Source organism: Vigna unguiculata, chromosome 3 (assembly GCF_004118075.2).
Source record: "Vigna unguiculata cultivar IT97K-499-35 chromosome 3, ASM411807v1, whole genome shotgun sequence".
Classification (NCBI taxonomy): Eukaryota; Viridiplantae; Streptophyta; class Magnoliopsida; order Fabales; family Fabaceae; genus Vigna; species Vigna unguiculata.
In genome coordinates, this window is record NC_040281.1 from 2,554,220 (window position 1) to 2,568,489 (window position 14,270).

Here is a 14,270-nt window from a genome sequence, read left to right on the forward strand (position 1 = left end):
TTTCGTGTTTTTTTTGAATTTTTTATTTTATTTGTTTGAATTTTTTTTGCTTTTTTTTAATGTCCACGTGTTAACTCAATAGTGTGTCACGTGTCAAAGTCAATATTCTATATTCAATTTGGTCCCTATATTTATTATTTTTATTTAATTAGGTCCTAATTTTTGTTACCATTCTAAAACCAAAGAATATTTAAATAAAGGTTTTTAATTAAAATTAGTTGCAGATAAGATTTATAAACAAAGTCATATGTTATCAATAATAGATCACATTAAATATATGATTTCACAAAATATTGATAAACTATATTTATTACACAAAAAAATCTGCATGAAACTTTATTAATTAAATATTTGATAGACAATATACAGCAAAGAAATGAATTATTTACTTAAAAATTTTAATCAGAAACTTTTTGTACACTTAAACATGAATAGTGAGTTGACTTGAAAACTGAGTTGGTGAAGTGAGTTACGTGCGAAGAGGGAAGCGAGACAAAAGAACCCGTCCAAGGGTCCAGGAGAGAACAACGAATGCGACCCATAATCTTCAAAGTAGCGTCGTGGAATCGAAGCTAAGTTCTGAGCACACAACACATTTTAAAAAGCCCCTTGCGATTATCGCTGCAATTGTAATCTGCGGCATTGAGGAACCCCAAATTGCGAACCAAAACCGCTTCTGTTACGCGATGAGGCTCTTGAAGGTTGCTACATGCAGTCTCAATCAATGGGCGATGGACTTCGATTGCAACGCAAAGCAAATCAAGGAGTCTATAGCCAAGGCCAAAGAAGCCGGCGCCTCCATTAGGCTCGGTCCCGAACTCGAGATTCCTGGTTATGGCTGCGAAGACCACTTCCTAGAACTCGACACAGTTAACCATTCGTATGCTATGTTTCTTTGTTTTTTTCTCTCTCTCTCTCTCTGTGTTTCACGTAGGAACATGGTAAGTGTTTTTGATTCTAAGGAAACTGTGAATTGGCTTTGTTGCTTGCAGATGGGAGTGTTTGAAAGATTTGCTGCTTGGAGACTGGACTGATGGCATTCTGTGTAGCTTCGGCATGCCGGTTATCAAAGGTTCGGAGCGCTACAATTGTCAGGTTTTCTGTTTGAACCGGAAGATTGTTATGATACGACCGAAGATGAGTCTTGCAAATGATGGCAATTACAGAGAACTTCGATGGTTCACGGCTTGGAAGCAGAGGGACCAGCTTGAGGATTTTCAGTTGCCCTTTGAAATTTCTCAGGCTTTAGGCCAGAAATCGGTTCCATTCGGTTATGGGTTCATGAAGTTTCAAGACACGTAAGTTGTAAATATGTTTTACTTAATTTAGTTTGAGTTTAATATCCATGCACTCTACTGTTATATTGTTTTTAAAGGTGATTGTTTAAAAGTGTACGTTGATCTGGTGAAACTGTAAAATCCCTTTTCATTGCATTGTATACGCGATTTACTCACTTAGTTTTCTGTTTCATTTTTATTGTTACATAGAAGTTGTGTCACCAACATGGTGTGAGATAGTTGATATATAATTTTATCTCTTAAACACGTGGTCAAGGATTTGATCCTCCGTCTCATAGGTCTAAAACGGCATGTAGAAAGAGGTTAATCCCTTAAATGAGTTTTAAAGCCTGGAGAAATTAATCCTTGATTGAGAGATACCATGGGTTCACCTAAAAAAGTTGTCCTTTCCACTTCCAGTAAAATCACATATATGGTTCCTAAGTTGTGATAATAGATGGTTAGTGATAAGTCCTAAAATTAAACAAATCATAGGTTTTATTTATATTTTGTGTACTAAGCATACTGTTACCAGATACGGTGTATTCTCTTCTGTTTTACGGCTGATACAACCATCAGCGTTACATTCATGCTGTAGGCAGTTGATTTATTTACATTTCCTTTCTTTCATGCACTTAACAATTATTGTGTTTCAACTGTTGCGTTGCGTGTTTGCATGCATTTTATTTGTTTATTGAGTGCTTGCATGTTTTAGTCAGATTTATCAATTGCTAAATATGAATCATTTTCCCATTATTAGAGCTATAGCTGCTGAAGTTTGTGAAGAGCTTTTTACTTCAAATCCTCCTCATTCTGAGCTTGCATTGAACGGGGTTGAAGTGATTATGAATGCAAGTGGAAGTCACCACCAACTTAGAAAGCTTGATTATCGTGTTCATGCTCTTATAGGCGCCACTGATACTCGTGGAGGGGTTTACATGTATAGTAATCAACAAGGCTGTGATGGAAGTCGCCTTTACTATGGTAGAAAAACCTTCTGTCTTAATGGAATGATATTTGTACTTTTCACATTTGTGCCAAGTACATATTCTTGCAGTCTGTATAAGGACAATTTAACTTTCATTTAGCTTGTTCAAATTTCATTTATGTTTTTTTTTTCTCATTTGTCTACAATTTATCGTGTTTGCAACAGATGGATGTGCATGTGTTGTGGTTAATGGAGATGTTGTCGCTCAGGGTTCTCAATTTTCTTTGAAGGATGTTGAGGTTGTGGTTGCTCAGATAGATCTAGATGTGGTATGTATTGCATTATATTCCATATATCAATTTACACAATCATTACGAGTATCAATAACTGATGTTGGATTTGATTCTTTTAGTCATGTTTTCCATTGGTAGGTTGCTAGCCTTAGAGGATCTTTAAGTAGCTTCCAAGAGCAAGCAAGTTGTAAAACGAAGGTTCCTTCAGTGGATGTACCTTACAGTCTCTGTCGTCCTTTTAACCTTAAAATAAGCCTTTCTCTTCCACTCGAGGTTAGTTTATTTTCGTTTAATTGCAAATTTGAAGATAGTCAAAATTTATGACATCTTGGATTCTTATTTCACCACATTACTGCGATCACTCAGGCATCCAAGCTGCTAAGTTGATTGTGATTTATTCATTATAGATAAAGTACCACTCTCCTGAGGAGGAAATAGCATTTGGACCTGGTTGCTGGTTATGGGACTACTTAAGAAGAAGTGGAGCATCTGGTTTTCTGCTTCCACTTTCTGGGGGAGCAGACAGTTCTTCAGTTGCTGCAATTGTTGGATGCATGTGCCAGCTGGTTGTGAAAGGTAAGTTCAAGTGCAATGAGAAGTGTGGTTAGATTTATGTGTACCCTCTTTTTCAGATACTTGTGACAGCATTTGGAATTAACACTATTCCATTTATCATCCTGCTTTATTTAGGAATATAGAAATGCTTAAAATGATCACTAATCTAGCTTATGTATAAAGATCTAAGGGAAGGATTAAGAGGTAATGTATTTGATTGATGGCTGAACTAGGAGTAAAAGTAGAGATGAGTATTCATAGTTCCTTCTTGAAAATCCTTCAAATATGGTGGCTCAAAATAAGATTGAGAAAGACAAATGCCTCCTGTTTATTTTTCATTTCATATTTTCATGTGGCAAAGGTGGAAAAGACAATGACATATGTAGTTTGGATATCAATGGCTCATGGGTCATATTTGCTTGCAGAAATTGCAAATGGGGATGAGCAAGTTAAAGCTGATGCAATACGAATTGGAAACTATAAGGATGGCCAGTATCCTACAGACAGCAGAGAATTTGCTAAAAGAATATTCTATACTGTGTTTATGGGATCTGAAAACAGGTAAGTGATAAATTTCCATTCCGGTTTTATTGTTGTACAATATTTAGCTGTATCTCTATAAGTTTCTATCTGCTACATTCCATTGATATTCCATCCACTACATTCCATTGATATTCCATCCACATTTGTATAAGAGGTGTCCCTCATTCTTTTTTTTTTTTAATTTTATTATATATATTTTTTGGACCGATAATTATGGTTTTGGTTCTAATTTATTTTCACTCCATTGTGTTTTCAAATCCCCCATTAAAGTCACATATTGGTGGTTTTGAACAAAGTTGATTATTTTGTCATTAAAACATAATGATGATATAACATAAGTTTGACCAGTATGCTCATAGATTTCCCTTTCTAAAACTACTATCTTGAAATTTGAATGCGTATACATGCTTTCTGTAATCCTGGCTACCTGATCTATTGCTAGTATTTATTAAATCCCATGCGCTCTCTTGTGAGAAAGAAAGAGGACATTTGGAACTACTAGCAATCACAATAGTAGTTACACTATTGTGCAGTGTAAAACATAAACACTGGAAGACTAAAGCCCTTGAGTGCTAGGATTTGTTTTTCACTTTGCCTGTACTAAGAAATCATTTTATTGCATCAATCAGTTCATATCACTCAGATGTGATGGATGACTGAAATTTCTTTTTGTTTCAGTTCAGAAATGACGAAGTCCCGAGCCAAGGTGCTGGCTGATGAAATAGGTTCATGGCATCTTGATGTTAGCATTGATGTAGTTGTGTCTGCTTTTTTGTCGTTATTCCAGACACTTACAGGAAAACGACCACAGTACAAGGTAAATGAAGCGTGAAGGAGTTCTCTCAATCATAAATGACAACAGCTAGAACTTGTAATCCATAAAGTTGTCACTCACGTTATGTTTGTACAAAACAGTATGTTCGTATTGTAATGTATCTCAATATCAGAATGACAGGCTATTAAAGTATTTTCGTAGCATCTTTATGGGGAATCTCACTTTTCTATTAAAGATTGAAGCATCTTTTGTTTCTATTTCATGGAAGCCTCATATTTTTTTTATGATTTTGTTTCTGCAGGTTGATGGTGGATCTAGTGTTGAGAATTTAAGCTTGCAGAACATTCAGGCTCGAATCAGAATGGTGCTAGCTTTCATGTTAGCGTCACTCTTGCCTTGGGTTCATGGCAAACCTGGATTTTACCTTGTCTTAGGGAGCTCTAATGTGGATGAAGGGTTACGCGGTTACTTGACCAAGGTACCTCTATTTAGCTTTGGATTACACCTTTCTTTATTAGGGATAATTTGGTTGAAGAAAATGTCTTTCTACCATTTTTCCTTACCCTAATTACAAAATTTCAACTTTTTTCTTTTTCACTTTTTCTCCCAATTACATAGATCTATACAAAAAATTTATAATAACACTTGAATCTTTGAAAACAGGGAACTGAATTGATTTTGTAACTATTCATAAAATATTTTCTTAAAATAGACCCTCTGTTTACCAATTATTTTCTCCACCTTCTATAATCTGTGGTCCATTTCACCGTTTTGATCACAGCTTATATCTTTTTACAGTATGATTGCAGCTCAGCAGATATAAATCCTATTGGTAGTATAAGTAAGCAGGACCTTCGGGCATTCCTGCGATGGGCAGCCATCCACCTTGGTTACCCATCTTTGAAAGATATTGAAGAAGCTCCACCCACAGCTGAACTGGAGCCTCAACGTTCTAATTACAGTCAGGTAATATTCTGTTTTGTTACACCATTTAAGACTTATCTGGAATCACACTTTGATTTTGATTGTGTTGCTTAAATTAATGCTTATACATGCAATACCATATTCGGTATTTGTGTATCCTTACGTAGGAATTAGCTTAAAGTGGACCAGAGGGTAACTATAACAATACGAAATTCAAATTTTTTATTTTTGCGCGAGAGTGAGTGACTATTGTCAACAATACTCCTGACAGGTCAAAAGACAATTTAATTGCAGCAACCTCAGATCACAATGATGCTGTGCAAATATATTGACATTATGTAAGTTGGCCATTAGGTTTTTGGTCTTAAGAAAGTGGAATATAAGCCTAATCCAGCATTACAAAACTAATTTATAAGGTGAGGTTTGTATTCGATTATATACTATAATTTAGTCTTATCTCTAGTCGGTTTGAACTCTTTGGCGCACCCTCTTAAGCTCAGGATTGGACATCTCAAAGTGTGGGACTAAAGAGGAACCTGATAGTAGGTGACTTGAGACCCAACAAACTTTACTGTGATATGATAGATTCTAAATGATTCTAATACCATCTTAATAAAATATGATTTAAGTATAATTCGACCTTAACAAAATGGTTTGAAGTGAAGTTTGCATCTACTTATAATTTGACATTATCTCTACTGAATATAGTTTTTTCAAGAATTTGTTTGTACACCAAAATTGTGTTGCAGAGCCTGCTAATGCGAAGAAACAATATAATACCATCTTAATAAAATATAATTTAAGTATATGGCTGCTTTTATCTATATGCATTAGTAAACTGTTTATGGTCAAATTTTAAAATTATGTATTCAGATACTTCATTCTTTGTTGAACAGCTTGATGAAGTCGATATGGGAATGACTTACGAGGAACTATCAGTTTATGGAAGACTACGAAAAATTTTCCGTTGTGGTCCAGTTTCCATGTTCCAGGTTTATCTCTCTCTTCTCCATTCTGTCCTAATTATGTCTTTAAACTTTCACTTCTTCTTTTTTCTGTTATATGATAGTGGTTGAACAGAAGATGTCAAACGGGTGGTAGTAGGATGCGTAAACATCCTGTAATCTAAATACCTGTGAGGGTCAAAGTATCATATATGGTTGTAGTAATAAAAAGAATCTCTGTCTATAACAAAAGGTGAAAGCATAGCATGTACCTCCAAACTACCACGTTTTCAAAACCTTACCAGAAAGAATAATCACTGAACTTGATATTGTGAACTCAAGCGAAATAAAGTTTTGGCATCCAAAGCTAGCAGTCTGAGTGAATTTTGCAATTCATATTTTGTCTAATTTTACTTGCCAATCATAACTTGTTTTGTAATATACTATTGTAGAACCTATGCTACAGATGGGGCGCAAAATTGACTCCATCACAAGTAGCTGAAAAAGTAAAATACTTCTTCAAGTATCATTCCATCAATCGACACAAAATGACTGTCTTGACACCTTCCTACCATGCTGAGGTATGTAGCTGTTATCACTTCAAATCAGGATAGCTCTCCGATGTTCCCATTATTTTGGCTTATTCTTATGTCTTTTGTTGGTTAATGAAAGTTAATGTTTCAATCAATCGCAGAGTTATTCACCAGATGATAATAGGTTTGATCTTCGCCAGTTTCTCTACAATGCAAGATGGCCATATCAATTTAAGAAAATTGATGAACTTGTGAGTGAATTGGATGTTAAAGATGTTAAAGACTATGCAGCCAATGACACAATGGCAGCTACATCACATGGTGTTAGTGGGATGGGAGTCGCCGCAGCTGGTTCTGGAAATCCTAAAGCTGGATTCTAATCATATTCAACCCCTCTCCCTAATGTAATAAATATATAAATTATAGATTTCCGCAAGGAGGATTGATGAAATTCATTTTACATTTTCAACCTAGCTTTATTCTGTCAGTGTAAAAATATTTTTAATTAGTAATCTTGTTTCCTCACCGAATTGGAGGAAAATAATGATTAATGAGAGGAAGATTTTTTTAAGAGTAGTGTGGCGTAAAAAATCAACTATGATTATTAAAAAAAATGAAGGGATGATGATCACATTCTTATAAATTGAAGGCATCATGCCATTAATCAAGAAAAAACGCACTTTAAGCTTTTTTGAGTGTTGTGCAACTTAAATAGCAAGTGGCAGTTAATGTTGATAAACAAAATTTTGTGATTTCTATCTGTAATGTAACCAAATGGAGTCTAAAGTTAATATCCGGTTTGTTTATCCTAAAAAATGTAAGAAGAAATATGATTAGTTATGTACATGTCCTACTGAACAATTCTACATTGATTATTTCATGTTTAAGAACTTTTAACAAACATTCTTGTAATTTTAGAAGTTCATAATAAACCTTAAGAAATTAAAGTTATTTTTTATTTTCGGAAGTATTACTATAAGATGCTAATTCTAGTTTCTTTTTCTTCAATTCTATCGTTAAGCCTATGTTTATTTGAATTATGTTTGTTTCCAACGATGAGAGTGAGTTTGCAAGTGGCGATTTGGGGGAGAGGAAGTGGAAATGGTCCTCCCTATGATTAAGAGATATGTGAAGAAAGACACGTCAAACTTCTATAAAAGTATAGAATTGTTCTGACTGATGTGGTGGTGATGATCCTCTTTGCGGTGGTGGTAGTGATTTTGCGTTTAGTCTTATGCTACTGAGTGAGGGTGGTTGGAGGTGGTTGCTGGTGGTGTTTTGTCACTCCGTTGTGTGTTCACGGTCGGTGTAATGGCTGTCCTCAGCCAAAACATGGACAAGAAGACGAAGCAATATTAATAATAATAATAATTATTATTATTATAGTAATGATAATATTATTATTATATTATAATAATAATATTTTATTTTAAATAATTTTATAACCGAAGTAAAATAATATCTATCTAATTTTATCAGTTAAAATATTTTTCAATTTATCAGACCTATCAAATCATTCATTTTTCTAAATTTTATTCTCATTTTTTTTTTCGATCTTTTTTCTTAATTTAAATAATCTCACCTCCAACTCTATTTTCTCTCAAATCCATTTTCCTAAATCTATGTTAAGGTAAAATCGATGGAAACACAAATTTGTGAAATTGTGGTAAAACACAAGAAACACAAACAAGATCCACAGAAGTAAATTTTGATGTATAGAAGTGCAAAATTTGACCCTCATTTTTCTCAAAGACATAAATCAATTAATTTACAACTATAAATCCTTAACTTCTACTTATTTGAATCTCATTATGGACTCCCACGAATCATAGAGTAATAACATGTTTGTTGTGCAAGTAAATTCACGTCCAGTTTCCTTTTTAGTTTTAGGCAGAATCAAACACGCATTAACATAATTGACAAAATCAATCTATTCTCTTGTAAAATAATCGACAACGACGTATTAATACAGTTAACAGTAAACATACAAAAAGCGCTGGAAGAGAAGTAGTAGACACCATATAAACATTTCATGTTCTGACCCTACTCAATAATAGCACCCTTTGTTTAACTTCGAGAAAAAGATTCAATGACAAATTCAATAACCAACAGAGATTTGATAGTCGCTAGTTTTCACAATATGGCTTTTGAAAAATATTACCTAGGCTAATTTTTTAAGAATTATTAAAATTATTAAGACTACTTCAAACCGAAAACTAAGTGTTAGCACCGGAACACTTTGTTGTCAAGAACGCAACACGGGAACAGGGAGGAACGTAACAAAAACAAGCAGAAGGAAACCAGAAATGAAGCAGGGTCATCATACAGATGAAAAAGATTCGTCGTAAAAACTAGTAAAAAAAAAGAAAAATACAAGTAATTTCACAAGTATCTTATCATCGCCACCAAAAAAGCAAGCGCAGGGGAATTTCTTAATTCCCAGCTATCATAAAAATTAACAGACTCCGGACTAATCTATTGTTTCTCATCATATCTAAAGCATAACAAACATCTCTAGAGCTCGTCGTGAGAGTCGTCCTCGTCCTCGCCCTCGCCTGATGCACCACCTGGGCCTCCTCCTGATCTCTGATACACAGCACTGATTATTGGGTTGCAAACGGCTTCCACCTCCTTCAGCTTCTCCTCGTACTCTTCTTTCTCCACACTCTGGTTGTCATCGAGCCATTCCAATGCTTCCTTCACTGCAGCCTCTATTTTCTCCTTTTCATCTGACTCCAACTTGTCAGCAAGCTTGTCCTTGTCGTTGATCTGGTTTTTCATGTTGTAGACGTAGGTTTCAAGACTGTTACGAGCATCGATCCTCTCTTTCACCTTTTTGTCTTCCTCCGCAAACTCCTCCGCCTCACGGACCATTCTCTCGATCTCCTCCTGGCTCAGACGTCCCTTCTCATTTGTAATGGTGATCTTCTCTGATTTCCCAGTGCCTTTGTCTTCTGCTTTCACATTCAGGATGCCGTTTGCGTCAACTTCGAAGGTCACTTCAATTTGAGGGGTACCCCTTTTCAATTACCACATAACATACCAGTGAGTTACAAATATCAATTGAAGCAATATTTTTAGAGCACAGGATCATCGTGAAAGCACGAAACTAACCTTGGGGCTGGAGGAATTCCTGAAAGATCAAATTTCCCAAGCAGACGGCAGTCCTTTGTGAGACTCCTCTCACCTTCGAAAACCTATTTATTAAGAAAAGGAATTGAATTATTAAGGTTGCCTGTACAGACATGCATCTTGGATTCAGAAAAACACGAGCATCGTGCACTTTAATGCAGTCGAACAAGGGAATCATACCTGAATGGAGACAGTGGTCTGCTGGTCCTGGTAGGTGGTAAACACCTGAGATTTCTTGGTAGGGATAACAGTGTTTCTGGGAATCAACTTTGTCATCACTCCACCAACAGTTTCAATTCCAAGGGTGAGGGGAGCCACATCCAGGAGAAGGATATCTGAATCCACAGTGCCACAAACAATTAGAGAATGTAATGCTAAGCAATCTACTTGTATAAATAATTTTTATGACTTCTGGACTATGGTACCTTTGGTTTCTTCACCGCCCTCTCCGCTCAAAATGCTTCCTTGCACTGCAGCACCATAGGCAACTGCTTCATCAGGGTTGACACCCTTGTTTGGCTCCTTTCCGTCAAAGTAGTCCTTCAAAAGCTGTTGAACCTTCGGAATCCTTGTGCTTCCACCCACAAGAACAATCTCATCGATCTGATTCTTCTGTAATCCAGCATCTTCCATAGCCTTCTTCACTGGTCCCATTGTCTTCCGGAACAAGTCATTGTTCAACTCCTCAAACCGAGCTCGGGTGAGTGGCTCAGAGAAATCAACACCATCAAAAAGTGATTCAATTTCCACGCGGACCTGGTGCTGGCTACTGAGAGCTCTCTTTGCACGCTCTGCCTCTCTCCTCAGCTTGCCAAGTGCTCTGTTGTCCTTGCTAATATCCTTTCCATGCTTCTTCTTGATCAATTTAATGAAGTACTCCATTATTCTCTGATCAAAGTCCTCACCTGGTAAGTGGAAGCAGATACAGTAAGCGATAACATCATAGGAAACCTTCATGGTATAAATCTTCTTTCTTCTGTATAATAATTTCATCATATCAAGACTTATTAAAATAATTACCTCCAAGATGAGTATCTCCATTTGTTGCAAGAACCTCAAAAACACCATTATCAATTGTCAAGATACTGACATCAAATGTCCCGCCTCCAAGATCAAAGACTAGAATGTTCTTCTCGCCACCTTTCTTGTCCAATCCATAAGCAATGGCAGCAGCAGTGGGTTCGTTAATAATTCTAGCAACATTGAGACCAGCAATGACACCAGCGTCCTTGGTGGCCTGCCTCTGAGCATCATTGAAGTAAGCTGTGTATTGACAGAACAAATGTCATAACTTATAATAAAAACAAAAACAGGATGAATTGAAAACAATCAATATTACAAGATTGATATCATGATTTGTTCCAATTACCTGGGACAGTGACCACAGCATCATTAATTTTCTTCCCAAGGAATGCTTCCGCGGTTTCTTTCATCTTAATCAGAACCATGGCACTGATTTCCTCAGGGCTGAACACCTTAGTCTCACCATCCTTAATTTTTACCTGGATGTAAGGTTTTCCGTCCTTGTTGACAATTTTGTAAGGAACGAGCTTCATGTCTCTTTGAACTTCCTTATCTTCAAACCTAATAAATAATACGAGTCAGACACCTTTGTTCTCATCAAATTTTATAGACCTGAATCAAAAGCTTGAGAATGTCTTACTTTCTTCCAATAAGTCTCTTAACATCGAAGATGGTCCTTTCGGGGTTGACAGCTGCCTGATTCTTGGCAGCCTCCCCAATGAGTCTCTCACTGTCGGTGAAGGCAACCCACGATGGAGTGATACGGTTACCTTGGTCATTGGCTATGATTTCAACATGGCCATTCTTATAAACACCAACACATGAATAGGTCGTTCCAAGATCAATCCCAATGACCGTCCCCAACTTGGTAGCTTCCTCCTTTGCAATGGAAATTGCAAATAGACATCCTGTTGGGAATAGTCCAAGTGTGAGTCAAAAAGTCCCACATTGGATAGAAAAGACAAAGTTAAACACTATATAAGAATAAAGACCCATAACAACATTGCCTTAAGGTTTTGGTGTAAAAGTGGTGTCTAAGGTCTTATATGTGTAAGACTAATGTCATATAACCATATAGAACCATAATCTCCCAATAACCATATGCCATAACCATGCCCATAACCGTATATGAGAAATATATATAATCTATCAGTGGTATCAGAGCCGATGGTTCGGAGTGACTGACCGCATAACCATAACCAAAGGGGTCACTCATACACACCTGAAGGGAAATATACCATATGAAAAAAAGAAAAAAACAAGGGACTCACCCTTGAGGGGAGATGTTGGGAATAGTCCAAGTGTGAGTCAAAAAGTCCCACATTGGATAGAAAAGACAAAGTTAAACACTATATAAGAATAAAGACCCATAACAACATTGCCTTAAGGTTTTGGTGTAAAAGTGGTGTCTAAGGTCTTATATGTGTAAGACTAATGTCATATAACCATATAGAACCATATGCCATAACCATGCCCATAACCGTATATGAATTTCTCAATATTAGTTACTGATACTCATTGTGATAACATGCCCGTTAAACAGAGTCAAATTAAACAAAATAAACTATATGATACAATAATATATGAATCCATTCACAAAAACTACCATAACGGCTCCTTATTTTATTCTTTTAGTGTATCTAACTATCTACGAAGGGAAACTACATGATGATGTTGTTGTCATACTCAAATTAAAAACACAAAAAATACAAAAACACCAACACCTTGAAAATACACAAGACAGCAAAATTCTTAAGCATCGCGGCAGAACAAAACTTCTTCCCATGGAGACTACTAATCACTTGGCTTAACAATAAAAATCCTTATCAACAATCTAAATAAAAGAATACGATGGCAAAGGTAACTAACAACTACTAACAACTTTTAACGAAACTTTCAGATGCAGATAAAGGCATATTACATCACTCACACGTAACTTCTCAACATACTTCTCAACATAAAACGTCACTGAAATGCAAAACTGTCACTGAAATGCAAAACTTCAGCATCAATCGACAAAATGACTTACAAAATCACAAACAACTATTATCTAAGATCTCACTACACTCACTGATCTGATCTGGCAGTAGGCAATAGTTAACACAGCAAATCATGCAAAACAAATCCAAAATATGTGAACATAGCGAGATCTGATTGCATTGCTTTCACTCCCGCATTGAAACAAAAACAGCTGAAAAGCTAAAAATTAAAGCAAAACAAACAGATCTGTAATTAGGTCAGGAGAAATACCTAAGGATATAATGGCAAGAACAATCAGAGAACGGCTTGCCAACGAGCCAGCCATTGCTGTCTCTCGCAATCACTCTTCCTCTCTCTTACTCTTCTTTGGAAGAAAAGCAAAACGGTTTCAGTTGGAATTGCAGAGTAGAAATTGAAGGTTACAGAAAGTTTAAATGGTTTCAGTGTTTGGAAATGGCACGAGAGCAACAAGCCTTTTATGTAGTGTGATGAAGGGAGACTCGAGCGAAGCCTGGTCTTTTCCTGAACCTAACTAAAGCTTGACGCTAAAACATGTCATAGATGGTGACGTGGACCAATGAGGATTCGTGAATTGGTTGCTCCAGCCAATAGCATTCGTTATGGTGTTGGGAACATATCTGCCGTTCATCTTGATGACCTCAACTTACTTATCAAGGTCAACCTTCTCAATCCCCCTTATATTCTAGTATGTTCTTCCATGTACTATGACTATTAGTTATTCTATAATTGTTGATATTATTAGATTGAGTTAATTTGGTGCTAAACATTTCTTTTATTTAATTATGACTTAATAGTATAGTATTGAATTTAAATACTTTATTTGTTTATTTTTTGTGAAATTAAAATTATATAAATGACATTCAGTTAAATTCAATTTAAAAAATAAAATAACTATAATATTTTTTTAAAATTAAAAAGTGTAACGCACATCAAATTATACATATCATTAAAATTAATATGTGACAGTAATGAGATTCTATGTGAAATATGAAAGAGAAAATAATAAATATAATGTCAGCATTTAGATGGTAATTTTATAATAATACAATATAATATAAATTTTAAAAGTATATTACTAATCTATATGTTGGTCACAGTACATTACAGTACAAGTCTCATCAAATTTTAAAAATGATACATGTACTAGTGATATAATTATTTTTCTCTATGTTTGCTTAAACTTTTCCTTGGGATGATACTTATGTTGAATTAGAATAAATTCTTATAAATAAAATTTCACAAAGATAATTGTCAAAAACGATGAACATGCATGAAAAATATAATATTTAAGCATTAAATTATTTGATAAAATATACTTAAAATTTTGAAGTGGGAAATAGAT

The 14,270-nt window shown here is 35.4% G+C and overlaps 2 protein-coding genes across 3 annotated transcripts; one reads left to right on the forward strand and one right to left on the reverse strand.

Moving 5' to 3' along the window:
- The first annotated feature begins 453 nt into the window (after positions 1-453).
- On the forward strand, positions 454-7,343 carry LOC114179041 (glutamine-dependent NAD(+) synthetase). Of its 2 annotated transcripts, XM_028065236.1 has the most exons (13): positions 455-880; positions 993-1,298; positions 2,038-2,261; positions 2,431-2,534; positions 2,637-2,771; positions 2,906-3,074; positions 3,479-3,614; positions 4,275-4,413; positions 4,673-4,849; positions 5,170-5,337; positions 6,192-6,287; positions 6,692-6,820; positions 6,934-7,343. In XM_028065236.1, exons 1-13 carry the CDS (start codon positions 687-689, stop codon positions 7,150-7,152), a joined length of 2,196 nt encoding a protein of 731 aa, XP_027921037.1. In that variant the 5' UTR covers positions 455-686; the 3' UTR covers positions 7,153-7,343. The 2 variants fall into 2 exon arrangements, with proteins under 2 accessions (XP_027921038.1, XP_027921037.1); XM_028065237.1 differs by lacking the exons at positions 6,192-6,287; positions 6,692-6,820; positions 6,934-7,343 and adding an exon at positions 5,567-6,035 and having other exon boundaries at positions 454-880.
- Positions 7,344-9,068: 1,725 nt separating this feature from the next.
- Positions 9,069-13,437, reverse strand: LOC114177248 (luminal-binding protein 5). Its single transcript, XM_028062522.1, has 8 exons — positions 13,178-13,437; positions 11,568-11,835; positions 11,274-11,488; positions 10,925-11,167; positions 10,330-10,809; positions 10,085-10,239; positions 9,887-9,969; positions 9,069-9,791 (listed from the first exon to the last, which is right to left on the reverse strand). Exons 1-8 carry the CDS (start codon positions 13,230-13,232, stop codon positions 9,287-9,289), a joined length of 2,004 nt encoding a protein of 667 aa, XP_027918323.1. The 5' UTR covers positions 13,233-13,437; the 3' UTR covers positions 9,069-9,286.
- Positions 13,438-14,270: the final 833 nt, after the last annotated feature.

Coding starts and splice junctions, on each gene's coding strand:
- LOC114177248 (XM_028062522.1), bottom strand. CDS start 13,232: ATGGCTGGCTCGTTGGCAAGCCGTTCTCTGATTGTTCTTGCCATTATA. Junction 11,836..13,177: donor TCTTGCCATTATATCCTTAG/GTATTTCTCCTG, acceptor TATTCCCAACAG/GATGTCTATTTGCAATTTCC. Junction 10,240..10,329: donor GGGCGGTGAAGAAACCAAAG/GTACCATAGTCC, acceptor CTGTGGATTCAG/ATATCCTTCTCCTGGATGTG.
- LOC114179041 (XM_028065236.1), top strand. CDS start 687: ATGAGGCTCTTGAAGGTTGCTACATGCAGTCTCAATCAATGGGCGATG. Junction 2,535..2,636: donor CTCAGATAGATCTAGATGTG/GTATGTATTGCA, acceptor TTCCATTGGTAG/GTTGCTAGCCTTAGAGGATC. Junction 4,850..5,169: donor TACGCGGTTACTTGACCAAG/GTACCTCTATTT, acceptor ATCTTTTTACAG/TATGATTGCAGCTCAGCAGA.